Here is a 27,661-nt window from a genome sequence, read left to right on the forward strand (position 1 = left end):
TCCACCACACTGGTCTGGTCTACACAATGTCAAGCGAATCGCATCGCCCGCACAGAACCCTTGAGCGACTTCCCGATGGCAGTCCTCGATTTCATGGGTGCTCGAGAATCCAAGAGTATGAATACCTGGGCAAACTAGGAGAGGGTACTTTCGGAGAAGTGTCAAAGGCGAGATCAAAAAAGACCGGACAGTTGGTCGCTCTGAAAAAGATTCTGATGCACAACGAGAAGGATGGATTTCCCATCACCGCTTTACGCGAGATCAAACTCTTGAAACAGCTAGACCACATCAACATTTTGAAATTGGAGGAGATGGCTGTCGAGCGACCCAAGAATGCGAGCAAAAAGCCGAGCATGTTCATGGTCATGCCGTATATGGACCATGACTTATCTGGTCTACTCGAGAATCCCGACGTGAATTTTTCGGAGGCACAGATCAAGTGTTATATGAAACAACTTCTTGAAGGCTGCGCTTACCTCCACGAGAACAAGATCCTACATCGAGACATGAAGGCTGCGAATCTCCTGATCAACAACAGAGGCATTCTACAAATTGCTGACTTTGGTCTTGCACGCCCATACCACGATGACCCACCGCGGCCTGGTCATGGAGGCGGCGAGGCTACACGAGAGTACACTACCTTGGTAGTCACGCGTTGGTATCGACCGCCCGAACTCCTTCTGCAACTCCGCAAATACACAACCGCGATCGACATGTGGGGGGTCGGTTGCGTTTTTGGCGAGATCTTCAAGAAAAAGCCTATTCTGACAGGCAATACGGATCTCAACCAGGCTCAGATCATCTTCGAACTCGTTGGTTCTCCCACTGACGAAACAATGCCAGGGTGGCGAGAGCTTCCCGGCTGCGATGGCATCACGGAATTCGAACCCAGACAGCCTACACTCAACCGCGTATTCCGCGAACTGCCTCCCCTTGCGCTTTCGTTATTAAGTGAATTCTTGAAGCTCGACTGGCGAAAGCGAATAAATGCAATCGATGCATTACAACATCCTTATTTTCACACAGAGCCACTACCTGCCAGGCCTAGCGATCTACCAACCTTTGAGGATTCTCACGAATTGGATCGTAAGAAGTTCCGAGATCAGAAACAGAAGCCTCCTCCTGCACCGGCCGGTGGGTCGGTGGGTATTGCCTCACAAGGTGAATGGAGTCTCCATGGACGTCCTCCTCCTCCTCACGAAAATCGAGGACCGCCTGGCCCTCGGGCTCCTGGAGGCCGACCCCATGCTAACGGCTATGGGCACCAAGGCCATGGTCGTCGACATCCACCTCCTGGACAAAATGGACGCCATGGAGGCAACGATCGCCGTGGGCCACCTCCTCGAGATGTGCCGCCGTATGATCAGCCGCACCGTCTCCCTTACGACGAGGGCTATTCTCGACGACCTCCGATGGAGCATGGTATGCCACCGCGCCAACCAGTTCACGAGAACGAGCAATACCGATACGGCGGAACAGATGTGCCACCTCACCGAGATGACGGTCGTGGCCTTCCACCGTCACGGTCTAGAGTACCGGGAGCGCCCAGCAATGCACCCCCGGCAGACAATCGACGCCCTGTTGACGATCGCGACACCTATATCCCGCCATATTCCAGTGCAGACTCTCAGCAACGGCCACCACATATGAAGGCTCGCAGAAGAGATGACCGGCCTCCGTTCAGAGACGGCCACTATCCTCACGGACCACCAGACTATGGCGAACCTCTTCGATATGACGACAGTAGCGCGCCAGGCCCAGATCGTGAAAGAGGACGATTGCGAGATATTGAGAGCATGCCTATGCCGCCACAAGGTGGGACCTACGAAAGAGAACGAGATCGAAGACCGCGGAGTAGAAGTCCCGTTCCAATGAGAGATTGGGAAAGAGATGCGCATCGAGACAGGAGGGACCGAGACCGAGAGTGGGAAAGAGAACGGGAGTACCGAGATCGCGACCGAGGGTACGGCATGCAAGATCCGTATCGTCGATAGCACCAAGTCTCATATGAGGTACTGGTTTTATGGCGTGCGACCAGCTTCCTCGAGTGGATACTGCACGGTGGCCTTTTCTTTTATATATTGCGACTCAGAGTGCTTTTTGCATAGCGATGGGTGTCGAGTATGAACAGAACGGGGAGGGTCCAAACCCGTACGATCGTGGGCAATGGCGTTTTGTTTTTGACGAGTAGCCGACCATGTATCACGAAACTTGCTATACAACATATTGCTATTGATATAGGCGGTGGTTTGATAGTAGACTATCAAATATCATTATACCCTTGTTGTTGATATAGATTTGATCTCCTCACATGTGTCATGGCTCTTGTACATAGCGAGTCATAGTAGTCCGGCGAACAAGTCGTCGATGGCACTCCCCTTGGTCTTTTTCTTTTTCCTTTTCTCGTCTTTGCTTGTTGTTTTCTTATCGGCCTTCTGCTGACCGAGTTTGCTCGCCGTGGGAGGAGTAGGCATTTTCGGTTGAGGTTGCTGTTTCGCAGCTATTTTCTTCTTAGAGGGCGACGGATGTATGTCCAATTGCGCACGACTTTTCTGAGACTGCGGTCTGTTCTGAACAGACGGCTTCTTCTTGTTCTTCTCTTCTTCTTCTTTATCTGCTGTTGCTGCCTCGTCATCGTCATCGGATACAGGTGGCACTACACCATCACTAGGTCCGGCATGGGAGCGACCGTCACTGATAATCGTTTCAGTGTACAGCTCTTTCCGTACGCGTACACTCGCTTGTGGCGATGATGGACCACCGTTTGCATTTGTCTTTGCCTGTGACTTGGACTTGGACGAGGACTCTGAATCTTCCCTTTGGTGGGTTTTGTCTTGGGGTAATGGTCTCTCGACCACCTCACCCATGTCATCACTTTCGTATGCCCTCTCTACTTGTTCACCGCTCTGTAGACCCGTGACTCCTGTACTCTTGGCCATCAGACTGGTCGCTTTTCGATGATTGGCACGGACGGAGGCACCGGCCGGCTGCTGCTCCCCGGCCGCGCCAGTTGCCATCGCGAGAACTGTGGATGGAACGGGTCGTTCCAGCTTTGACGTCGCTGTACTCGCTCTCGCACTCGTAGGCTGACCGGATATGCTGGCTATATCTGCGAGGGCACCCACGAGCACCACGCCCAGGTTGGCGAATTGGGTGTCGCTCACCAGCGACGTGAAGGCCACGTACGAGCGTGGCACCAGGGTCTCGCGAACCCACTCACTCCAGAGCTCGCGCTCGCTTCGTATCTGTGCCTCTTTTTCGAAACGTAGCCGGACCTCCTTCGCGTCGAGGTTGATGCGAGCACTGCCGTCGCTGGTCTCATGCTGCTGACGAACGTGGGTTTCCTGGTCGTCCAAAAGAGCCAGCTGGGTCAAGGCTTTCCTTAGCATTCCTAGGCATTTCCACCATGGTTGCGTCCGGTGCTGATTCTTGTTGCGCGTCCAGATCTGGTCGAGCAGCGATTTCGTAAAGTTGATTTTGTGGCTTGTATCTGACGCTGGCGACAACGGCGTCGAGGCCCCGGAATTGGATTTTGCGTACGTCGCTTTGCTCGTGGTTGGGAAGGGTTTTTCAATGGGTGTCTCGCCGGACCGTTGTAGTGGTTGAGGTCGGAGAGATCTTCTCTGGCGTGGGGGTCGTGGTAGGGCACGTTTCTTTGATGTCGGTTTCACGAGGTTTCCCTTCTTGCTCGCCTTCTCTTGGGGGCGTTTGGAGCCGCCAGACGCTGACGCTGGCGCTGACGGTGTGGATGGAACTGATAGCTTTCTCCTCTTCGGTGGTCTTTCGGCTCCGCCATTTGGCGTTGCCGCTGCCGTTCCCGGTCTTTGGCTGGACTGGGATTTCTTTGACGCCATTTGTGCTAAAGCTGGAAAAGGCTTCACAGCCTGACTCTGACTGGGCCGATCGCGATTGAGGTAGAGGTCTCCTCCATTATGGCGTGCTTCAATTGTAGCCTCAGGGTAGCATTGGCGTTCCTGAAGTACTACGAGCAGACTGATCTATCGTAAACAGATTGCTTTGTTGGTCGAAGAATGACGAGAGGAACTGTGACGGTCAAAGTTCAGCCTGACACGTGATCGCAGAGTTCAGCCTTGCATCCCCACTGGCCGGTGATCGAAGCTCTTCTTGATATTCAGTAAATATTCTTGATTGACATTGTTCATGTATGTTTACAATCGATTCTGCAGAACCTCTGCTATACATCCTTACCATGCCCTGCTTTGATAACTCTATAAGAGGTCGTTCGTAGCGTGACAATGAATCACAGAGTTTGAAGAGAAGAGCTCTACGCACGACTCAGGCACCTCAAGCCATCTACGTGCAAAAGTTAAGGTTCGCCATTCTTCATTCTTCGAACTTTCGGCTTGTTCTCGAGAAGACCTGAGCCGCAATGATGGAGCCAGAAATACACCAATTCGGCGAGCATGATCTTCAGAATGTCCTGGTGTGGATGCCGCCACAACAACGTGCAGCTGAATATTTGTTCTGGATTGTGTGAGTCGAACCTTGAGAAAAACATAATATCTCACAGCGTGGGTTCTGATACTGGGAGATCCACGTGTGGAAGACATCAGCAGAGGCAACTAACTATTCGTACCTCTAGCTTGATTCATGGAGGAGCATGGAGAGATCCAATGATCACGGCTCGTACCTTTGCAGACCCGGTAGTCTCAAAGTTGCTGTCAAATCCTGCAGCGGATTTGAAAATCCCAGGCAATAAAACCGTCGCAATTGCCTCGTTGTCTTACCGACTTTCACCTCACCCCTCGTATCCACAAGACCCAGATGCTAGTCCACGAAACGCCATCCACCCTGATCATCTCGACGACGTCTGCACAGGCATTGACGTGCTCCGGCGGGTCTACGGTCTTAGCAGCAACAACTATGTCTTGGTGGGCCATTCGTGCGGAGCCACTCTGGCTTTTCAAGCGTGGAAGCGACATATCGACACAGGGTTTCCCCTGGCACCTGGAGCACTGGTTGGACTGGCGGGTATCTACGATATCAAAGCACTGCTGAGGAATCACAGTACCGGCCCATTTGCAGATATATATGAGTCCTTTATTAGGGGGGCTTTCGGCGACGATGAGAAGGTATGGGTTGAGGCATCTCCGTCCCGCTTTGCGCTCCACGGTATGGACTTTCCGCGAACCATTCTTCTCGCGGTGGCGGACAGGGATGAACTTGTTGAGCCAGAACAGCGGACAATCATGAAAGGAACTCTGCTAGGGAATGAAACACTCGAGTCGATGAAGTCCGACATTGGGAATGGTAACGTGCGGTACTCGGAGGTGTCGGTTCCGGGTGGACACGACGAGATGTGGGAGAAGGGTGAGAATATGGTGTTAGTCGTTGACAGATTGCTGAATGTTCTCTCCGAGGTGTAGGTACGCCCACATGCAGAAGTACAGACTGTACAGTACATCTGGGTGGGAGTCTCGGTCAAATTCACTGCGAGGACAAAGGGCTACCCTTTGGTTGCTCAGCCATATGGAACGCGTACGACATGCATGCGGTGGTGGATCAAATGGTAGCGCCAGGTTATACCTTGTATTGTAGTAGTCCCGGCCCTAGGGACTGCGCCACCCCGTTGCTGTGGTTGGAAGAGTCCCCACGTGCCAGATGTACAATGAAGTCATTTCGACGAGGACAAGGGAGACGAAGCGATTGTGATGCATTGATTGCAGGGAATTGGACCTGTGCTAGTGCTCCGGGGACTCGTAGAGACAAGAGATGCTTGACGCGAGAGGGTCATCAATCAAAAGAACCCACCACGATGACCAGTCAAGAGGCAATTCTCTCTCTCCACAAGGGGTCTCTTATACGAAATCCTTTGTGCACGAACTGCCTGGGTCCTGTAAGGGTCCTCGGGAGGGTTCACGATTAATCACATTGTGGCTGGACGATCGCTGAGACACAAAGGTTAATTATAGCCTCTGGCCTGCGCAATTCGAAGTGATAAGATAAATGGGCCCAACCTGAAACGCATCTTGCGAACTTACTCACCTCGATCTAGCGACTGACAGACCTCGCAGAGTATTCCGTACCGAGCCCTCGTAGACAACAATCTTATCTTAGCTGTTAAGTTGCTCCCTAAAGGATACCACAGTACCGTGCTTTGTTTACTTGTGCTACACCTCGTGCTGGACTCGGACCAGGGAGCCACTGTGTATTTCGATTCAAGTCTCGTAACACATCATCGCCTGCTTCCTATTACCCTATGATTCTAGGGCCGACTGTTTTCGAGGCTTGTCTTTCTCAAATTTTGAGCATCAGCCTTCAGGTTTTTCATCTGGGACCGAAACGATGCTGCCAGATCACGATTCCGGGGTAATGCGCGACAAGGCCAGACTGCCACCGCCGCCGCCGCCGCCGCCCAAGCCGAAATCACTAACGGGCCAACGAACGAATTCTCAGTCTCAGTCTCAGTCGTCTCCTTCACGGAAGAGCAAACGAGGCCTCGGTTGGCCGTGGGATTCGGCAGCTTCCCAGTTCAAATTGTACACGCCGTACTACTCGACCGGCAGGATCAGCTGGGTGTTCAACTGGGAGCTGTGGGTGCCGGAGTCGATCCCGCCAGACATCGAATGGATACCGTGTGTGCGCACGGCGGCCAACGCAAAGGACATTGACGCATTCCTCACCGACATCATCTTCGGACGCGGGATCAAGACGGAGGCACTCCTTGGCTTCAACGAGCCCGAGATCAGCGACCAGGCCAACCTCAGCGTCGGCGCTGCGGTGGATCTGTGGCGGAATGTGCTCGCGGCGAAGACCAAGTTTGGCCTCCGAATAGGAAGCCCAGGCATGAGCAGCGACGTCTCGAGGAGCGTGCCGTGGCTCACGGATTTTCTGTCTCGGCTGAACGGCGACGACGGCATCGATTTCCTCGTCGTGCACTGGTACGGCCCCCGGTTTGAGGACTTCCGGACGTTTCTGGAACACATGCATTCCACGTTCAAGTTGCCCGTGTGGGTGAACGAGTTTGCTTGCTCGACCATGGGCAACGGCGAGGCCAGCCAGGATGAAGTAATGGCGTTCATGGACGAGGCCCTGCCGTGGCTGGACCGCTGCGAATGGGTCGAGAGGTATGCCTACTACGGACACGGACAGCACAAGGACGTGGGATCCTGGGTGGGACGAGCGAGTAATTTCACAGAGTCAGCAGTGGAAGAGCCGCCGTCGCCGCCACCACCAGGCACTACAAGTACTACTTCTACAGTAGTTTCGGACGCGCGGAGGCTGAGTAGAGTCGGCAGACACTACTGTGAGCTGTGAGTTGTAGTGGTGTTGGAGGCGGTAGTCGGTCTACCCTCGTCACCTGTACTCGAGTCTCCTCTACGGATCCCAGGCCATGTATTGGATTGCACAACTCCAGCGATGCAAGGCGAAGCAAAGGGAAAATGTGTTCACGATGTGATGATTCTTAACGACATGTAACACCAGGATTGAAATGTGTCGGATCGTGAGGTACTTACAAGATCACCCACCTAGACAGTTATTACAGTTAGTGTGTTTGTTGTTTCTTGTCAAGCGTCTCGTCTCAATGCTTGTATCCGTACAAGAGATTTCTGTGTTCTCTCTTCTTTTACACCATGAAGTTGTTCGCCACCACACTGTCGGCGCAAAAGCCTAGATAAATACATCATACCACTTGTGGACCTCCGTCCCACCCCTTCTCCTTCTTGGATTGACCCTCCAGAGCAATCAATCCCGCTTGTTTCTTAACTGGTGGATGGGGCCAAACTCAGTCCAGTACAGCATATCCGTACAAGGTCCCTCATTATTCTCGACGGTTCAAGTCTTTGCCAATCGACGTTTGATTCTGGGAAAAGATGCGATACGCGAGAACGAAAGCCTAGACCGAAAGACCGGAGATTACAAAGGATCTGTCAGTACCGCAAGGTGGATCTCGGCGGCTGCGTTGACGTTGACGTTTGTTGATGTTTGTACGGAGTACGGAGAATCCTCCACCGTTCCATGGTTACTCGAGTCGTACTTTGTACAATACTCTACTGACGCTCCGAAGGCATTTCGCTGTTAATGTGCTGGCAGAAGTTCAAATCTCAACCACTGAAGCTTTGCCACGCTCCAACGTAGAGACTAGCAACTAACAATCTTTGTGGCCTATGCATCTAACAACATGTGCCGTCCACACCAGAACCATCAGGCTGAGGGACGGTCTGGGAGAGTAGCAGCACCCTTCTGCTTTCATTCCTACATTAGGAGTTCGACATCCCGAGGAGCTTATCATCCATCGATGCGGGAATTGAAACAATTCTCACTGTACGGTATTCTACGTGGTCTTTTCCTGTGATGTCTTACTGCAGTGCCTGTAACAAGCGCTTCGGCACTTCCAAGTCTCTCCAACAGCACCTCAACTCCCCTGTCCACGCTCAGAGGTTTGAATGTGACGACTGCGATCGAAGGTTCGTCGATGAGCACGCCCTCCAACAGCATCTCAGCTCCCCTATCCACACTCAGAGGTTCGAATGTGAAGACTGCGATCGAGTCTTTCGCAACGAAAACGCACTTGAGCAGCACCTTCAATCACCACGCCACACTACAAATTCTCCTCTAGATAAATTTTTCCTTTCCTTCTCTGATTTTAACTATGATCGCCTCGCTTCTCCCTCAGACGAGTTCGAGCGTCTTCGTCGATTTCAGGGGTGGAGAAAGCGGGATGCTGCTGGAGAGGATGCTTGGTCGTACTATATGGACGCTCTTGTTGCAGAGTTTAACGCTTGGTATGGTACAGACAGTGGAAACCTTCGGTCATGGCAGAACCTTTGTAAAATACTTCGGGTCTCTCCCATGCCTCAAGATTGCAAAGCCTGCTGCAAGGAACGTCGCCCCCAACTTTTTGAGCTCTTCTGCTGCTGACATCTGAAGTAGGCTGTGCGATCATGCTTTGTGAACATGATTGACTTGATAGACTTTTCACGAGGCAGCATCGATGAAGTTCGGATTTTTCCTGATCTTGAAAGCCTTCGCGCCTACACGAAAGGAACTCGACGGATATTCCCCAAAGATTCTCTTCAAGCAGGAGCTTTACTCAGACATTTGCTGCGCGAGATATTTGTGCGTTAGCAGATACCCGTAATCACCATCGTGCAGCAGAATCGAGGGTCATGGTCGCAACCGCTTCTACAAATAGGGCGGCGTCAAGCCCTCACCCAGTTACGATTGACACTCCTGGTCAAACCATCCCCTTGCAGAGAACACCGCTGGCTTTGAACAACGAATGGCAGACGACATCCGTTCCTCGGAGGCAGGCACTGTGTGTCCGTCTTGCAGCCAGGATTTGCCTACGAACTAAAAGCCTTGCGGATTTTCAGCTCGCATTGCGCTTCCTTCGCCTGATGATACTTTCTTATCGACTACAGTGATACACCTACTAATGAGAAATTTCTAAAAATTGCGGAGAAGGACAAAACCTCTCGATATGCTCTATTCGTCCAATGGAGCACATCCTTTTCACTCCGTGTGGTTCACCGAACATTATCATATCCTGTGTACCTCCCCTCTCGTTGAAGCTTTGGCGCTTGTGATGGGGCAGAAAGACAGCTTGAGAAACCAACCAAATCGATATGTTGGATTTAGTGGATCGACGGACGTCGTGATATATCAATCCGCTGGAGTTCTCATCTCAAGGCCCCCAGGTTTGGAGCTCTGGCAGATGTTCTGTATCACAACGGCATGCTCCGACGCAGGAATGCCTCTGGTATAGTGTGTGAGCCATGTGGCGACGGAGATATCAAATGTCTGTAAGTGAATCTAAGTGAGGTTGATTCCACTGAGCTGAAATATTCGTGTCGATTCGTCCTCGGACACGTGCCGAGACGAAACTCAGAGATCAATACTTGCAGCGTCGCTAAGGTTACCTCTCACCAGTACCGTGTTCATCTGCACCTTTTTGCCTGTTTGCAGTAGCACGAACGATATCCCTGCAACTAAAAGCCTCAACAGCGTGGCGCCCCAAGCCCGGGCTTGAGAGCCAGTCATTGACGATCACAGGCTCTACAGGGACATGCAGGACAAGCTCCGGACGTTCATACTGTCCCTTTCTCTTCCATCATAGAGGCCTCCGGAGTGACGCAAGACAGAAGGCTGCAGATGAGGCAAATATCATCTCCAAGTTAATTGTTGAACTCGGTTTTGGGGTGGGGGGTTTGAGAAGCGCTGCCGGAAGACGTGCTGGAGATCTCGATAGAAAGGTCGAACGCCTCTTCCTCGCCAAGTTTAACCCGTGGGTTAAAGCTTCGTATACGGAGTACTCGTACCAAGCCTGGCTACGAGTTACATGGTGCCTGGCCGTCGTAATTTAGGAGTGACTAATCGCCAAGCAGATATCTGATTACTCAACATACGGAGTAGGCCACAAGCCCGATTGACCATGCATTTCATTTTGGTCTAGAGGAGCAGGACCAACTACTCGACGGGGTTTAGGACAGAGCGTGGCTCGAGTCTGTGATCAACATCCTGTCCAAACCGAACAAACAATGGCTGGGCTTTCATCACCTTCACGAATTTATTCGTTGCTTACGGCATCGATCAAGGCTGGTGCGATCTATAAGAATACCAAATTCCACTGGAACGAGGGTCAACAGTCGTCTCTTGTTGTCTTCGATCCATATAGCTATACTCTCGCCTGCCATTGACAAAGTTTGACTAGGTTCTACCCAGTATAAATCCAACGTTGACAGATCTCCAGCAATCAAACCATGGTCGAGAGCGGAAAGGAAATCGTGCTCATTAGCGGTGTCAATGGGTACATCGCGGCGCAAGTAGCCAAAGCATTTCTCGACGCAGGGTTCAAAGTCCGAGGGACGACAAGGAAGACAGCCAACACCGAATCGTTGACGGAGGGGCCCCTGAAGGCCGCGTTCGAAGCTGGAGACTTCGAAGTCGCCGAGGTCCCGGACATCACCATTCCGGGGGCGTTCGACGAGGCCGCGAAAGGCGTCACCGCCATCCTGCACACGGCAGCCCCGGTGTCGTTGTCGTTCACGGACCCGGAACCGGTCCTGCACGGTGCCATCCAAGGCACCTCTTCGATTCTGGGCTCGGCCCTCCAGGCAGGCGCACAGTTGAAGTCCTTGGTCCTGATGAGCTCAATCGCCGCCGTCCTGGGTTCCCAGCAGCCGCCGCACACCTTCACCGAGCAAGACTGGAACGACTTTTCGGAAGGAGAGGTGGCGAGGTCTGGAAAAGCCGCAGGGAGTGTCCACATCTACTTCGCCAGCAAGACGGCGGCGGAAAGAACCTTCTGGGATTTCAAGAAGAAGCATTCGCCGTCATTTGCCATGACTGCAATCAACCCGGTGTGAGTGTGTGGTCGCAGATCGAAGTCTTCCCTCCGTCGGAAACCCTTATTTTTCCCCCCCCCCCTTTTTATCCCTTCGTCGTCAAAATCCCCAACTTTTGCTAAACCCCTCTTCTTTCTCAGACTCGTGACCGGACCGCCACTCGCTCCGTTCAAGGACGCGAACAGCATCAACGAGACTGTGCGGAACGTGTGGCAAGTGTTGGCGGGCCAGGACGTCCCCCCGCCTCTGAACATGCCCGCGAACTACGTCGACGTCCGCGACGTCGCACGGCTGTTCGTCTGGGCCGTCCAAAATCCCGAACGGGCGGGTGGAGAGCGCTACATCGCCTACGGTGGCCGTGGAGGTGTACACCAGATCTCGCAGATCCTGCGAGAGCATTATCCCCAGCGACGCGGCATCATCAAGGAATTCCCCGCCGGCGAGTCCAACGGAAACAGCATTGACGCGTCCAAGGCCGTCAAGGCCACCGGCCAGGAATTCATCAAGTTTGAAAGGAGCGTCTTGGATGCGGCGAGGGCGTTTGAGATCTATTTGTAGGTTACGGTCCAGCGTCTTTGGAATGTCGGGGTCAATGAATGCTAAATGGAAAGGGACGAGCGGCGTCGGCTATTGACATATTAAGTTAGGATTTATCATCCCACCAGCACCAAGCTGGACTACATACTCGTACGTACTTATCCTAGAATCCGTCCATGGTAAGATTATGTGCGAGCCAGAGGTAGCCCCGAAAGAGGTCCTGGCGTCTCAATATAATTTGGGGAAGGCCGGAGCCCATTCACTCAAAGTAGTATATTAATTACATCGAGCACAATATCCAATGTCACGGATCTACAGGCCATTTGTGATTGAACTCCTGGCCCGGTCCCAGACCATCGACAGTCATTACAACACGATCGGACCCTCGGTCCGAGCCACATCTTCCAGCCAGACCATCTCTTTCCGTATGAAACGCCAGCAGGACTTTTCTGTTCAGCTTTCCCGTCAAAGAGGCTCCCCTTAATGCACCCAGGTCACCGCCATCTGCTGCAGCCAGTAACGAAATGATATTGGCGTCATCCCCCATGGGACTTCCGTACAGCCAGGTCGCTTTTATGAGGACGCACACTAAGAACAGCGCAGGGTTTATGACCAAGACAGCCACCAACAGTGGATCTCTTCGGAGTGTCGGTACAGTGCGAACCGTGAGGATGTCTTCCGCTCCTTTGGAGTATCCTGTCAGAGCACTCATTTCGGAGTTGTTGCGGCCACCCGGTCGATCGACGGTGTCCAAACTGGTGATCCGCGCCCAAGCCATCGTAGCTGCAAGTGGAGGGACGGTGTTCACCGGCTGGAAATATCTGACTTCACCCTCAGTCCCCAAGCCGCCATCGGGGTAGGGAAAATCAAAAGCGCCGGCACGGTTGTGCCAGTCGTACTCTCCAAGAAAGGTGCTGAACATCTCCTGCAGCCCGATGGCGTTGTTCTGAAGCAGCAATTGGTTGTCGAGAGTGCTGTTGGGGATGAGCTCCGCTTGAACGAGCGTGATGTTCGACGAGGAAATTAACCAGGTCGCTCTGGCCCGGCGTCTCGACTGTTCGGTACGGATGGCTTCGGAGTAGAAAGTTTCGTTCCTGGTCGTGTTCCAGGCCGAAAAATACATGACGGAGAAGTTGGTCAGGAAACTTCCACTCATGCCTGCCCACATGGCGTTGTTAGCGCCATCGACGTTGCCTCCATTTTGTGTCGCTGGATGATCGAACTGGTCCTGCACGTCCGTCCAGAAGTCGTCGCTGCTCCGTTCTTCTGCGGTCGGGTTGACCATTTCGGATAGGGTCGCGTTGACAGTGGCTGATAGCGTCAGAGATTCTCCACCGTTAAGACTGGACTGGAGGCCTGTCAGATACGAGGGGAATGGGGAGTCAACGATCACGCCAGTTTTGTTGTCGGTCGGGATGTACATGTTGAAACCATAGGTCCGGTTGAGGCCAGGACTGATCCAAAATGGCACGTACACGTCAGACAAGATCGACAGACCGTCTCCTATCCTTTGCTTGCCCGGTGTTGAAGAAAAGCCAAAAAGTCCGTCACCGTGGTTGACGACAACAGTGCTCTCTCCACCCACGAATCTCTTGTATGCAATGCTCAATAGCAATGGTAAACCCAACAGAAATAACAGAAGTATCCGGTAAGCGATGTGGACGTGCCTCGACGAGAAGGGATCTTTTCTCATGAGTGCATCTAGATCTTGGATGGAGGTGCCGCTTCGGTTTGCGGTGTGGATAAGAGCAGTGCGTAGGACCAGCCCTTCAAGGCACATGGCCATGACGGCGAGAACGAAGCCGATTCCAATCAATTGGTTGATCTGGCCCAACCATATTGCCAGACGAGACTCAAAGACAATGAGTAAAGCTGCAACAAGGCAGACAATCTCGATGGAAAACAGCCATACGTCTTTTGCAGGTATGCGCTCCTTACGACCTGGTTTTCCACATCGTGCTGATGGTAGATTGTTTTGCGAGGTGTTTGCACTCCCCAGCCTGACGAGTGGTTGTTTACTGTCGTTGCGCGTGTGAGCGGGAAGGGAATATTGGTAGACAACAGGAGTTGTACGGTCTGCTGCTGTCATGATTGTGCCGATCAGGACGCACAGCTGCAGTTGTTCGCCGAATTTATCATCTGCATCCAACAGGACAAAGGCCCCATTTTCAATCAATGTTGATCAGTATGGCGTGTATCTGCTCGACAAGGTCCTTTTGATAGCACGCAACCCTGAGACATCTTAACCTGGCCTGGGGTTGGTGGCCGGGGCCGAGAAACGCCAGGTCCTGCACCTTTTCAGCCATAAGCATTGGTGCTGTTTCAGACGAGGGTTGCACTCCGAGTTCGTCTCGAGCCGGATTGGTGTGTGGCACACCACCGGCGGTTCGTGCGATCCATTTTGATCAGGTTGCGCAGATGTCGTCGTTCATTCTGGCAACGAGAGATAGCTTTGCTATTTGATTTTGACACACTGTCCCAGACCCGCGACCGGTCATGGCCAGAACGAATGAGCAGCTGACCGACCAGAGCAATGAATGTCGCGAACAAGTCAACTCTGGAGTGGAGAGCCGAAGTCGAGAACCAGGCCTGTCGAGGCCCCTTACCGCGGCGACAACAGAGCCTGCATGATATGAACATGGTGAATGTTGCAAGCTAACTAGGGTTGGACACCATGGACGGCGCCTGAGCGCCCCTTGGAAGCTAAGTTAGTTAGTGGTGTTGGATAAAGCACCTCCAAGGTGTTTTGTGTGGGCGTATCTTCGGAGGCGGGCCCGAAAGTTTGACGTGACCGAGCACGCAAGGCAGATTTCGAAAAAAAAGTGATTGGGGCGAGCGACGTTTGAGATGAACGAGTATCCATAAAGCGTGGCGCAGACTCTTCCAGCAGGTCGAAACGATGAAGAAGTACCAACAGAGTACGAGTACTTGCTTTAGGTAGGTATATATGATAAGGTACGGAGTACGTTTTTCTTACCTTGTTACCACCACGTACTCCTTCTGAGTCCAGGTCCTCTCGAGACTACAAACTTGCCTATATGGCTACCTGACCTGATGGACCAGGGGTAGTAATGAATGGCTGATATGGACTCGCCAAACTGGACTGAAGATCCTCGCAATGTGTATCGTATGGCTCCTTGTTCATCAGGCTCTTCGGGACAGTGGATACTGAGGACACGGAGGTACAGTATGTCTACCTTGTATTCCTTATGATCTTGGGGTAACTACTCGAAAAAGAGCCCAATGGAATCTCCCGAGCGGATGAGGTAACGATTCCCCATCTCCGGCGTGGATGGGATGGACCTGATATTGGCTTCGTAGTATTTTCATTTCTTGTTTACTGCATTGAACACACTCTATTCGACCCACGAGTAGCATCGAGCTCACCATGTCAACGCCGGAATACCTCTCAGGCAATAAGGAAGCTATACAACAGTTCCTGGACAAATTCGATGTGCGTCATTCCCCTCAAACACCCACCCTCCTTACCCCCCCCCTCTACCCTCTCACTCCCGCTCCCACCAAAAAATCCAGCCCTCAAGTCTTCTTCCGGTCTTGGGTCGCGTTGGGTCGGGTCGGGTTGGCTTTGGTTTCTCAGAGCGCCATCGCATGTTTCAGACGCATCTCAAGTCCCAACTCTTCATTGTACTTGCCCATACTAACGCACGCACGTTTTCCACCCACACAGGTCTTCCTCTTTGACTGCGATGGCGTTCTCTGGTCCGGCGACCACCTCTTCCCCGGCGTGCCGTCGACGCTCGACCTCCTGCGCAAGAAGAACAAGCAAGTCGTGTTCGTGACCAACAACTCGACCAAGTCGCGGCAGGATTACAAGAAGAAGCTCGAGGGAATGGGCATCCCCGCGACGGCCGAGGAGGTGTTTGGCTCGTCGTACTCGGCGGCCGTGTACATCTCGCGCATCCTCCCGCAGCACCACCCGCAGCTCAAGGAGCGGAACAAGGTGTTCGTCGTCGGCGAGGCCGGCATCGAGACGGAGCTGGACGCCGAGGGGGTGCCGCACCTCGGCGGCACCGATCCAGCCTACCGGCGCGACGTCACGCCCGAGGACTACAAGCTGCTGGCCCAGCAGGACTCGCCGGCGCTGGACCCGGACGTCGGCGTCGTGCTCTTCGGCCTAGACTTCCACTTCAACTACCTCAAGCTGTGCTACGCGTACCACTACGTCAGGCGCGGCGCGCTGTTCCTCGCCACGAACACCGACTCGACGCTGCCCTCGGCCGGCGCGCTGTTCCCCGGCGCAGGCTCCATCTCGGCGCCCCTGGTCAAGATGCTCGGGGGTCAGGAGCCCATGGCCTTTGGGAAGCCCAATCAGGCCATGATGGATGCCATAGAAGGCAAGTTCCGCTTCGACAGGTCCAAGGCGTGCATGGTCGGCGACCGCGCCAACACCGACATCCGCTTTGGTCTCGAGGGGAAGCTGGGAGGGACCCTGGGCGTGCTCACCGGCGTCGCTACAAAGGAGGAGTTTCTAGAGGGCGACGCCCGTCCGCATTATTACGTCGACAAGCTGTCCGATCTGCTCGAAGGCTTAGAATGATTAAAACATGAAACAAAATCATAGACGTCCCGTGTTGAAATTCAGTATTAGCGATGGCGTCGCGGATCGAGAGTCTGACATCCCGTTTAGTGCGACGGGTAATAGGACGATGAGGTTGGGCTAGACACAGAAGACATACACATATAAACTTCAGGCCATAGTCTTACATGCTCGGTACTTCATACATAAAAGCATTAACTTAGTCAACCAAGATGGACTTTTCCAGGGACGAGTAGTGCTGGAAGAAACCGCTGAACAGCCTGATGGCGTGGTGGACATCGTCCGCACCACCCGTTTCACGACAACTGTGCATCGAGAGTTGAGGGTTGCCAAGATCAAGGGTTCGGGCACCCAGGTGAGCAGATAACATTGGACCAATGGTGCTTCCACAGCTCGAGTCGTTTCGCACCACGAAAAGTTGCAAAGGAACTCCTTCAGCATCGCTCTCGATGAGCTTGGGCGCCCTCCTTGCCACCTCTTGCAGCAGCACGATGCCCGGCGAGTTGGTGGCGTATCTTGCGTTCGCGTTGATCTTGATAACCGGACCCTGGTTCATCTCCGGCTTGTGGTCTGGTTCATACTTGGCCCCGTAGTTGGGGTTGACCGAGTGCGCCATGTCTGCCGACAGTAAGAACGAGCTCGACAGAGTCTGTTCGTATGCCGTTGAGACGTCCGGGTCGGTAGCGTGGTCGTATGAGTCTTCGGAGCCATCGACGAATGATGAGGACGGGAGGACCGAGATCCGGCGGATGATGGCAGGAAGCATGGTCGAGAACGCGCCTTGAGCTGTCATGCTGCCGATTTCTTCGTGGTCGAAACAAGCAATAAGACGAATCGACGACTCGTCGTCTAGCGCAGATGGTGACTCCACAGACTTGATCAGGCCCATGGTCGCACAATACGTCGAGTTCAGGTTGTCAAGTCTGGCCGAGAATATGAATTCTTCGCTGAGACCGCCCAGGCATGCCTTTTGCGTGTCGTAGAGGACAACCTCGAAGTCAACCACGTCTTCAGGTGTCACTCCAGCGTCTGCGGCAATCAGCTCGACGATATGCGAGTGGTGTCTGGTGGTGATGGCCTTCAACGGCGCAAAGGGCTTGTTCTGCTCGCCTTCCTGCCCGTGCTCGACTTGGCCTTTCTTGTCGTCCTGCCGTTTAAGTTCGGCAGCAATGAGACCGGCGATGGGAAACAACTGGGTTTCTTTGTTGAAGCTGAATGTTTCCTGCCGATCCAAATGGACGGCGAGGGTCGGGACACGCAGGATGGGCTTGTCTACGCGGACCAGTTTTTGAACAATATTCCCGTCTTGCCCTCGTACCATTGCGCGGCCAGCGATGCCCAAGTCACGATCAAACCATGTGTGCCAGAGGCCACCTCCATATGTCTCTACGCCGACTTGGATGAACCCATCTCCTTGTTTCTTACTGACAGGTTTGATCCGCAGGCATGGCGAGTCCGTGTGTGCACCTATCATGGAGATTGGGTTGCCGGGTTTCCATTTCTTGCCAATCGCAAATGCAACGACGGTAGAACCGTTTCGAGTGAGGAAGTATTTACCGCCGGGCTGGCATGTTGATGACCAGGACTCCTTTTCCTGTCGAAGGACCGTCAGCATCGGAAGGAATGTGCTCCTGTGACAGTGGCCATACCTTGATCTCCTTGAACCCGACCTTGCTTAACCGTTCCTTGACAGATTTGACTGCATGGAACGGCGTCGGAGAGGCATTGACAAAGTCGAGAAACTCGTTGGCTGCGACTTTGATATGAGGGCAAGCCATGGTTGAGTAGCGTTTGATGGTGGACGGGCCTCTGAGGGATAGGCGCAAGAACATGTACGAGTGTAGGGAAAGCCGCACAAGATCCCAGGGTAGACTCTTGGAGGCAGACAGTCAATAGATTGGGACTCTTTGAAAACAAGGGCAGCAAATAGTTGGGACGTGGTGGACGGAGTCGTGGACGCAGTTGGTACTCCGGATGAGCACGAGACCCCGTTAGGTAGTTCTAGTACGTAGCCACCACTAAGTTGGTTTTAGTCCAAGTTCTCATGCCTAGCGAGCATTAACTCGGCATCGCCCTCGGCCCTTGAAGCCGCTTATCTTCACCAGGGGATTCGATCCAGGCTCTAAGTTAGCTAAACGGAGACGAGGCATGATGAAGGGGACTTTCCAGAGCTTTCCGATCTGAAACAAGCATCTCATCGAATCATTCTCCTCCCCGCAAGCATCTCTCAAACAGCACCACCAAGTCCAGTACGGGAAAGATCCGAGAAGATGCTGAAACATGTGATTCAAGAACACCAATTACTCCCTTGCCGCCCAAAACAAAGAGACGCGATGTTTTGGAGCTTCCACGGTCATTTTTCTGGCCGCGTAAAGTGCTTTGTTGTGATGGTCATACAGGTAGGTAGGTAAGGTTCGAGTGCATAGAATAGCTTCACTTCTCAAGAGCAACGATAATCGTGCCATCAACTACCCCTGCTATGAATACTATCTTCACAGTCGCAGTAGTGTGGACTCGTTTACCTGTGTACATTCTCAATCCCCGGTACGGAGTATGAGGGCGCTGATTGATGGGCAATCTATACCTACATACATAGATCGTGTACTCGGATATGCCCATAAACATGCACAAGGCCCAAGTGCTTGGCGCTGGTGGTGGAGGGATGTCGCCCAAGTTAGTTAAGACTGAATGAACGGAAGCCCCTAATGCACCTAAAGGGTCTTGCGGTGGTTGGTAGCTTAACGGGCGGCGATTAGGCTGGTACCGCGACCATAAACTGTAGGCGTCGGTGCGCTTTGACCTGGTGAACATTGCTGAGATAAGTGGCTCCGTCCGGCAAACAGACGCAGCCGCAGAGACCGACACACTGAACAGGTTCATCAACATCACCCTCATCTTCACTATACCCAAGCTTAACAGTCGCCATTTACGAGCCACATCGATTTGCTTTCTGCTGCCTGTCGATATCTCTGCATCATGTCTCCTCTCTATCAGCGTGCATAGCCTTTCTTATAGCAAATCCACCCACTCACCCTCGTTCAAACGGTCGCGGTTGCGGAGGCCAGCAACAAACCTCAACCGGCCCTTACATTAGGTACAAATTGTGACAAGCAACATCAGACACACTCTCACTTGACGCTCATCTGAACTTCACTGCCCTGTGACGTTGCCCCCGTCGACCATCCTTTCTCCGCCTTTGCGCCGCGACACCATCAACCCGCAATCATCATGGCCGACGATGCTGCAACTCTTGCACCCGTTGATCGTCCTCAAACACCTTCTTTACCGACTCCAGTTGGCTCGAAAACACCTCCAACAATTGCTAGCAAACGGTTTTCGCTTCAAGACAGCAACATGTCCGCAGTCCAACGAGCGACTGAGGCGATGGAAGCAGATGCTTTGAATCGGAGACTGAAGGAGTTTGAGAATGCAGGAAGATCGAGAGACAGAACGCCGGGGAGAAGCCCCAGTCGCAAGAGACAGCGGGTTTATGGTGATCGGTGAGTTAGGAAGCGCCTTCTTGCGCCGAAATGTTTATTGACACGAATTGCCAGATTCATACCAAATAGAGACGGACAAGATCTACAAGCCAGCTATAGTCTCCTCCACGACGAGGGATCTCCTGCCACACCCTCCCGATCAAGAAAGAAGACTCCTCATGGTGAACTGCATTTTCAGCGAACAGAAGAAGCAAACAGAACATATTCAACAGTACTCCGAAATGAGCTGATGGGAGACTCCGTACCTCAAGACTTCCGATCGATATCCCCGGACGACCGCTTTGGACGAAGACAGACTCCTCCCGGTCAACCATCGATGGCCGCCATGCCTCCAGCCTCCATAACCCCCACGACTCCTCACAAGAATATGTTCTCATACAAATCTCCTCAAAAGGTGATAGGATCTGGTCATCCGACACCTTCCTCAAGAACCGGAAAACATCCTGGCCTAATAAATCTCAACGCAAGATCCGACCTCTATTCCATATCGCCCATCAACTACTCCTCACAATCCATTCTTCAGACTCCCCGCAAACAACCCCGACCCATTGCAAAAGTACCCTATAAAGTGCTGGACGCTCCAGAGCTGGCAGATGATTTCTACCTCAATCTGGTCGATTGGGGTTCGGCAAATATCCTCGGGGTAGGGCTGGGATCATGTGTCTACATGTGGAACAGCACCACGGGTAAGGTCACACAGCTATGCAAGCTGCCAGACAATGATGTGGTGACGTCTGTGGCATGGATACAACGAGGGTCGCACCTTGCGGTTGGAACCCACAAAGGATTCGTTCAGATATATGACGCCGAAAAGTCTCGCAGACTAAGGACGATGACGGGCCACTCAGCTCGAGTGGGAGCTTTAGCTTGGAACGACCACATTCTGACGTCTGGATCAAGAGATCGGCTGATATACCATCGAGATGTGCGAAGTCCGGATCAGTATCTGAGACGTCTGGCTGGTCACAAACAAGAAGTATGCGGCCTGCGTTGGAACACCGAAGATGGACAGCTCGCTTCGGGAGGAAATGACAACAAATTGTGTGTGTGGGACAAGCTTTCCGAGACTCCATTGTACAGATTTTCGAACCACGTTGCAGCAGTCAAGGCCATCGCTTGGAGCCCTCATCAACATCACCTTCTGGCATCAGGAGGTGGAACAGCAGATCGGTCGATCAAATTTTGGAACACATCAACCGGATCTCTCATCAAGGAGGTCGATACAGGAAGCCAGGTCTGCAATCTGGCCTGGAGCAAGAATAGTGACGAGATTGTCAGCACACATGGGTACAGCCAGAACCAAATTGTGGTTTGGAAATATCCAAAAATGGAGCAGGTGGTCAGTCTGACCGGACATACTTTCCGTGTTCTCTATCTCAGCACAAGTCCAGATGGCACAACCGTGGTGACAGGTGCTGGAGACGAGACTCTGCGGTTCTGGCGCGTATTTGGCAAGAAGGGCAACGACGGCCGCAACAGTGATGGGATATCCGGGAAACTCGGTGACTGGGGTGCGATCCGTTGACGACATCCAGGGAGCTTCAAGACAGGGGCACCGGGAGGTTTTCACCTACCACTTTTGACGACGTATCACTCGACCTTCCGATCATATTTTTCATCTCACGACAGAGGGTCGCCGGTAGATGATGACGATGAAGATGATGATTCTCCTTGTTTTGGCAAGATGAAACGAATCATGAATCATTTGAATGATCTGCGAATCAATAATAGGAGACACCCATCCATACACACACTCGCACCCACAGTTACTCGACAGTTACCACGACCAGAACCCAGCGATAATGATTGATTGATTGACTCACTTTTAACGATACGGGAGAGAGGAAAGGCAACATGGGAGGGACCGGGAGTTGGTGCCTTTTTACTACGAGTATCCGTACCTCTAGCATAACCTAGCAATACCTTCCTTAGGTTGGTATTGATTGGCATTCGGGCAAGTTGGCGAAGGCGTCCAGGTACACGTACCCCTACAGCACATGTACGAAGTAGCTACCAAGCAACCTAGGTACATACTTGATACTGGAGTTGGTATTTTTCATTCGTACCTACGTACGGAGTACATGTGTTTTATTTCCAGGCACGAACGACTGACTACGTGGATGGGAGATTGGGATCGAGATTGTGGTTGTGGCTTGTGATTGCCATCGCCAATTGCGGTTTCAGCGACGGTCCCTGGCTCCGTACAGGGGGTTGTCGAGATTCATTACTTACTACCTCTACATTACAGTATGCACAGATGTAGGGAAAAAAAGAATAAAACCCCTTGGCATCATCATCAAAGGCTCGCTTTCCGCTCGGATCGAATGTTCTTTGGTCCGTAGAACCGAGCCTCTTGAAAACAAACAGTCAGGCTGAGACGGGTCACTCCTTCTTTATGAATGGGATACGGGAGTGGAAAGTACGACGGAGATACTCATACAGATGGGGGCACAGTGCAAAACAGTGCACAGTGTCTCCGTACAGCGTACGGTGTACAGTACCCCAGTACCTAGTCAAGAGTAAGGCACACCCGCAACAGCCAGACAGCCAGACAGCCAGATGAGTATGTAGGCACCTAATGAGAAATTTTGACGCTGGTTTTTGTTCCCCCTTGTATCCTTTGATAAATACTTCTCCCGTTCGTGTTCAGCTACCACAGTCGCAACCAGGTTGCGCACTACGAAAACGTTTGTTACATGATCACAGCGTACCAAAAGGACGCAGGCATAAGTGAAGAATTAGGAATAGGACAGACTAGAGAATCAACCTTCCCGGCTCGACTTGCAACACGGTCTTGACTCGCTCGAGGAACGTCCTCGCTCGCTTCTCTTCGCCTGCGGGCACGGTCAGGCTAAATGTGTTGAGGGCGCCGTCGGCCGTCGATAGACCTCGGCTTGCTGCCGCAGCAGCAGTAGATGATCGCGGTGGTGCTGCGCGCTTAGGGATAACCTTGCCCGAGAGAATGTCAATGATATCATGCTGCTTCGCGGGACTGGCTCTGCGCACCGCCGAGGAGGACGAGGGGGACGAGGTCGTCGCGAACGCATCGATCTGAGGCAGATACGTGCCGCGCGATGTTGTGGGGATGGTGTCCAGACCCAACACGGCGTTGAAGAGGTCGTTCGCCGAAGGTTTTGTGCCCCTGGGGTTGGGCAGGTCGTCGTTGGCGAGGTCGACGGCGCGGGCGAGGAAGGTTGACAGAGGTATGGTCGTGCCCAGGGTGTCTTGGATTCGTTTCTGCACCTTGAGCACTTCGGCCAGGGAGATGGTGATGGTGATGCTGGTCACCTTGGGCGCCTCTGGTACGGGGGCGGTAGCTGATTCCGTCGTCGGCGCTGTCCCCGCAGGTTTCGTCGGCGTAGGGAGCAGTTTGATATTGCTCAGGTCAAGATGTTCGAGGTGTTGGATGCGCTTCGACTGCTTGGACGGGTAGTCGGACTCGATAGTGCCCAGGTAGGCGAGCACGTCACCCTTTAGGAGACGGCCGTTGGGTCCGGTGGCTGTGATCTTGAGGACTTCCTCGTCTGGGATGTGCTTTTCGTGAATAAGAGCTATCACGGAGGGGTAGAGAGGGTATTTGGGGTTCTGGCCAGGGCCACTCGGACTCGTCTTGGGCTTGTCTTTCGCCGGTCTCTTGTTTTCGGGTGTGCCTGGGATTTCTTTCTCAACGCCAGAAGACTCGTACTTGTTTCCGTCTTCCTTGTCTCCCTGAACATTGTCCGCCGGTGACTCGGTAGGTTTCGAGTCGTCGGCCGGGATTTCGAGGCTCGAGACATCGTCGCCGGCGTCACCGAGCACTGCTATTCTCGTGCCGACTTTGACTGCCTTGGACCCTTCCTCGGCGAAGATCTTGGCCATCACTCCGTCTTCCTGCGCCTCGACGTCCATTGTAGCTTTGTCCGTCTCGATCTCCAGCAGGATATCGCCTGCCGAGAAGGAGTCTCCTTCTTTGACTTTCCAGCTGGAGATATTGCCCTCTGTCATGGTCGGAGACATGGCCGGCATCGTGAAATTGTGCGCTTCAAGGTAGCACGAGGTATTAGAGAAGGGTCGGCGGATTTGATGTTGGGCGTGAGAGCGCTGCGTCGCAAGCTGCCGTGCGAGCAGTCTTACCGACTGTCTGCCCGCCATGGCAGCGACAGAGAAGACAGACTACAGCGATCGACAAAGGAAGCAAGCTCTTCTCTCGTCACGGAAAGAGGGACAATTGTCTGGGCAACGTCAACGGTGCGAAGCAGAGAGCGGGCAATTATTTTGGGAGCATCCAAAGGTCTGTTGAGAAAGTTGAGACGGGGACCGGAGCTCCAACATAATATCAAGCTCTTGACTGACACGGCAAAAATGCGGTCGTTCCGGCGCAGCGTTGTGCGAAAACGCAGATTATTTCTCTGTCAGACAAACTGCATTTTTAGCTGGCGTTGACTCCAAAAGCCGGCGACTAGTCGCAACTGTCGCCGACCTCATCGCTGCTCCTTACACATGCTTTCTCTGTGGTTTACTATGATATGATGTTTCGATGCCGCCGTATCATGTCAAAGTCAACTTGCTTCGCCGAGTCACAGCTTGCCCTGCCGAGATTGTCGTTGTTCTGCACCCTTCCCATATAATAGACTTGCAGCCCGTTCGTTGCTGACCAACCCCTCCTCGTATTCGACGTATTCCAGACCAACATCCATGTCGGATCCCTCCCATGCTAACCCTATATCTACAAGGTATTAGACTTGGCCGCTCTGGGTCCCCTTAGAGAGCCTGTTACAGTCTTTCCTGAAATCTAGACTCTCTTCCTCTTTACATGCGCGACCTATGGCACAAGAGAATATGCCAACACAGTTCCGGGACTGGCATGTATTGGCCCAGACCCTGCGTCGACATGCTCAGGCCCTGCAAAAACAAAATGACCTGTTGCTCAAGTCGGTATAGCACACGGGTAGAATACGATGAGTGCTACGTTTGCAATCCTGATGCCTGATAACAGAGAGTCGCAAGTCCGGGTATATCAAGGGCACTGACCCACTCTTTGGTCGAGTTCGATCCTTGCCTTCTGATCGATACTAGCACCTGCTAACATCGCGGTTGATCTGATCGCGGCGCCGTAACCATGAAAGGTGTCATCTTTGCTAACCAAGGGGCCGACCCCAAAGTCGTTGACACGCTGGAGAGACCAAAACCGGGACCGGACCAGCTCCTTGTGAAGTCGGTTTTTGTAGCCATTAATCCAGTGTATGTCGTCCAGAGTTCAGAGGCGTCCGGGGTGCCTGTATTAATAGCCCACTGGCATCTCTAATCTTGCAAGCTCTGACTTTGACGCAGCGACTCCTTCATGAGCGAGTATGGACTCCTTGTCGTCAGTTGGCCCCTGGTCCTGGGTGTCGACACTGGTGGAATTGTCGTTGAGGCCGGGGAGCAAGCTCAAACCAAATACGGCTTCAAGGCTGGCGATGAGGTCTTCGGTTGCACCCGGCTTGGGTCGACGAACTATGCTGCTGGTCAGGAGTATTTCCTTATGGACGCTCGAGTTACCATGCACAAGCCAAAGAACATCTCGTTGGTACAGGCTGCTACACTGGGGGTGGCTGCGGAAACGGCATTTCTTGGCTTGATTGATGGTCTCAAAATCCCGCTGCCAGATCCGCAGAACCTCCCTACTGCTCACGACGACTGGGTCATTGTGCTGGGTGGTGCGAGTAGTGTTGGAAAATGTGCTATACAGTTAGCCCGGGCCTGTGGCTACAAGGTGGCGACATCATGTTCGACCAAGTCTGCCGCTGCAGTCAAAGAACTCGGTGCAATCCCGTTCGACTACAAGGTCCCCCTCGAGGAGCAAGTCAAGGCAGTCATGGAAATCACCTCGGGCAAAGTGTCGAAAATCTTTGACGCAGCTGCGGCAGATGATCCTTTGTTGGCCAAGGAACTTTTCAAAGCAACGAATGAAGCCAATAAATGCTTTGCAACGACGAATGATTGGACAGGTATCAGTGATTTTGAGGGTGGCAAGACACACTTGTTGAAGCTCGGTGGGGTTGGACGCCCTGAGGCGGAAGGGTTGAATGCAATGATTGAACAGTACAAGCCAGTGATAGTAGACCTGATCGAAGCTGGCAAATTGCGTCCTATGGATTATGTCTTGTACGGAGAAGGCGGGTTCGACGACGCTGTGAATGCCTACAGGCACCAGAAGTCCGGCGCAGCTGGATCACGAAAGGTAGTTGTCAAGGTCCAGGATCCATAGTCTATCGAACACGATTGATCTTAGTTTCCTGGTCGAGGCAATGCTTTAAAGTGTCTTTAACTACTCCGTATCGAGGTTGAAGCCCCAGGAACCTCCCAGTCAGGATTGGTGAGCTCCTTAGGTATGCACACCGCCAACGTCGTCACACAACGTCAGCCTGGTTGCAGACCAGCATTGTTTTGGCATGTCCTCAACAGGAACATCACGGGTTTGCTGCTTCATTGTCTTCAATATGACCGGGATCAGCTGATGATTGAACCCGGAATCTTAGATGGCGGTGACGGGCACTGAAGTAGTCGAGGCCAAGATCCTGTACGGTTATCGCGCTCACGCGGTCAAGCATGAGCTGGTCTCTCTGAGACAGGAGCAGAATTCGATGACTGGGTTTGCCTTTCGCCTGGTCTCAATTGAGACAGATATCCCCTTCGTTGTCGCAGGCTAAATTTCTGGACGACTCAGGACAGCTTGAGACTCTCACCGCCATTCGTTGCATGTAGAAGTGAGGCGATTAGTTTCGACACTATACTTGAAAGGAGATTCGTGCAGCAACATGCTTTTCCAAGGTGCAGCGTACAGTAGTCGCAAGGACGAGTCGCCAGCAAGTGTGGAAACCATACTCAGGTGTTGGAAATCTCGAAGTCAGCGGCTGATTCTGTTGGTCTCCTGGTGAAGTGCTTCCATAATGATACCGAGCCCCAAGCACGAAAGTCCAAAGCTGTAGTCACCGCATTTGCAATTGCCCTTCGAGTACTCCGTGCAGATATGCCATATCTCGTACGGCATGGATCTCGCTTGCAACATGGCGCTGTGTTGGCTTTGGTCATTGGCGACACCCCACGCTGTCGTTGTTTTCTTTTGGCGTCAGAACACCGAACCTGGTGCGACGACGAGGGGCTGAACCAGTCAACAGCGACTAGGTGCGGTCTTCATGAGGCATCCATATGCGCTCATCGTATCATCACCACCGGCTCTCTGGTGCTTGCTTCGAGACGACTTAATCAGAGTCGAGCGTGATTTTTTCCACGCTGTTCTTGACACTGCATTTTGTCTGCCCAATGAAGACAGTAAATTGGACCCTGTGAGCAGTGGCTCTGACTACACCTGGCCGAAGTGGCGTATGCAACCGTCGAGAGGCTTTGGTACTCGTACGAGGTAAGACAAGGGTCCGTTTCCACGTAACACGGCGGACTGATGGGCAGCCCAAGTGTCACATCATTGTGAAGGAGGCAAAAAGTGGGCATCGCCAGTTGATCTTCTACTTCCTTGGGTGAAGGGTGAAGTTGTTAGATATACATTTTATTTGGTCCGACCATGGCCCAGTGTCAATCAAGAAGGTTCGGAACCCTGAACAGGGAACTCGGTGGCAATAGATGTTCTCCCTGTATTTAAGGGCTTCGACAGCAAGGCTCACTAGGCTCACTCATGCAAAAGTGAAGCTAGGGTATTGACGCCGGCGCATCTTCGTACTCGTGGTTGGCGACATCAACGTTGCTGATTTGTGCCCTGTAATTTTTTGTATTTTGGTTGG

At 52.8% G+C, this 27,661-nt stretch overlaps 11 protein-coding genes across 11 annotated transcripts; 7 read left to right on the forward strand and 4 right to left on the reverse strand.

Moving 5' to 3' along the window:
• Nucleotides 1–26: 26 nt before the first annotated feature.
• PV08_11146 (serine/threonine-protein kinase bur1) lies at nucleotides 27–1,994 on the forward strand (the record flags this gene model as incomplete). Its single annotated transcript, XM_016385457.1, has 1 exon — nucleotides 27–1,994. One exon carries the CDS (start codon nucleotides 27–29, stop codon nucleotides 1,992–1,994), a length of 1,968 nt encoding a protein of 655 aa, XP_016230401.1.
• A 345-nt stretch (nucleotides 1,995–2,339) lies between these two features.
• Nucleotides 2,340–3,854, reverse strand: PV08_11147 (uncharacterized protein; the record flags this gene model as incomplete). Its single annotated transcript, XM_016385458.1, has 1 exon — nucleotides 2,340–3,854. The coding sequence occupies one exon, from the start codon at nucleotides 3,852–3,854 to the stop codon at nucleotides 2,340–2,342; it is 1,515 nt and encodes a 504-aa protein (XP_016230402.1).
• Nucleotides 3,855–4,390: 536 nt separating this feature from the next.
• PV08_11148 (uncharacterized protein) lies at nucleotides 4,391–5,387 on the forward strand (the record flags this gene model as incomplete). The annotated part of the gene is made up of 2 exons (XM_016385459.1): nucleotides 4,391–4,494; nucleotides 4,604–5,387. 2 exons carry the CDS (start codon nucleotides 4,391–4,393, stop codon nucleotides 5,385–5,387), a joined length of 888 nt encoding a protein of 295 aa, XP_016230403.1.
• A 946-nt stretch (nucleotides 5,388–6,333) lies between these two features.
• On the forward strand, nucleotides 6,334–7,278 carry PV08_11149 (uncharacterized protein; the record flags this gene model as incomplete). Its single annotated transcript, XM_016385460.1, has 1 exon — nucleotides 6,334–7,278. One exon carries the CDS (start codon nucleotides 6,334–6,336, stop codon nucleotides 7,276–7,278), a length of 945 nt encoding a protein of 314 aa, XP_016230404.1.
• Nucleotides 7,279–10,724: 3,446 nt separating this feature from the next.
• On the forward strand, nucleotides 10,725–11,867 carry PV08_11150 (uncharacterized protein; the record flags this gene model as incomplete). Its single annotated transcript, XM_016385461.1, has 2 exons — nucleotides 10,725–11,326; nucleotides 11,450–11,867. 2 exons carry the CDS (start codon nucleotides 10,725–10,727, stop codon nucleotides 11,865–11,867), a joined length of 1,020 nt encoding a protein of 339 aa, XP_016230405.1.
• Nucleotides 11,868–12,150: 283 nt separating this feature from the next.
• Nucleotides 12,151–13,935, reverse strand: PV08_11151 (uncharacterized protein; the record flags this gene model as incomplete). Its single annotated transcript, XM_016385462.1, has 1 exon — nucleotides 12,151–13,935. The coding sequence occupies one exon, from the start codon at nucleotides 13,933–13,935 to the stop codon at nucleotides 12,151–12,153; it is 1,785 nt and encodes a 594-aa protein (XP_016230406.1).
• A 1,299-nt stretch (nucleotides 13,936–15,234) lies between these two features.
• Nucleotides 15,235–16,404, forward strand: PV08_11152 (uncharacterized protein; the record flags this gene model as incomplete). Its single annotated transcript, XM_016385463.1, has 1 exon — nucleotides 15,235–16,404. The coding sequence occupies one exon, from the start codon at nucleotides 15,235–15,237 to the stop codon at nucleotides 16,402–16,404; it is 1,170 nt and encodes a 389-aa protein (XP_016230407.1).
• Nucleotides 16,405–16,603: 199 nt separating this feature from the next.
• On the reverse strand, nucleotides 16,604–18,182 carry PV08_11153 (aspartyl aminopeptidase; the record flags this gene model as incomplete). Its single annotated transcript, XM_016385464.1, has 2 exons — nucleotides 16,604–17,998; nucleotides 18,054–18,182. The coding sequence occupies 2 exons, from the start codon at nucleotides 18,180–18,182 to the stop codon at nucleotides 16,604–16,606; spliced, it is 1,524 nt and encodes a 507-aa protein (XP_016230408.1).
• A 1,450-nt stretch (nucleotides 18,183–19,632) lies between these two features.
• PV08_11154 (uncharacterized protein) lies at nucleotides 19,633–21,429 on the forward strand (the record flags this gene model as incomplete). The annotated part of the gene is made up of 2 exons (XM_016385465.1): nucleotides 19,633–19,904; nucleotides 19,959–21,429. 2 exons carry the CDS (start codon nucleotides 19,633–19,635, stop codon nucleotides 21,427–21,429), a joined length of 1,743 nt encoding a protein of 580 aa, XP_016230409.1.
• Nucleotides 21,430–22,658: 1,229 nt separating this feature from the next.
• On the reverse strand, nucleotides 22,659–24,035 carry PV08_11155 (uncharacterized protein; the record flags this gene model as incomplete). The annotated part of the gene is made up of 1 exon (XM_016385466.1): nucleotides 22,659–24,035. The coding sequence occupies one exon, from the start codon at nucleotides 24,033–24,035 to the stop codon at nucleotides 22,659–22,661; it is 1,377 nt and encodes a 458-aa protein (XP_016230410.1).
• A 967-nt stretch (nucleotides 24,036–25,002) lies between these two features.
• Nucleotides 25,003–26,133, forward strand: PV08_11156 (uncharacterized protein; the record flags this gene model as incomplete). The annotated part of the gene is made up of 2 exons (XM_016385467.1): nucleotides 25,003–25,124; nucleotides 25,215–26,133. 2 exons carry the CDS (start codon nucleotides 25,003–25,005, stop codon nucleotides 26,131–26,133), a joined length of 1,041 nt encoding a protein of 346 aa, XP_016230411.1.
• Nucleotides 26,134–27,661: the final 1,528 nt, after the last annotated feature.

Source organism: Exophiala spinifera (genome assembly GCF_000836115.1).
Source record: "Exophiala spinifera strain CBS 89968 unplaced genomic scaffold supercont1.9, whole genome shotgun sequence".
NCBI lineage: Eukaryota > Fungi > Ascomycota > Eurotiomycetes > Chaetothyriales > Herpotrichiellaceae > Exophiala > Exophiala spinifera.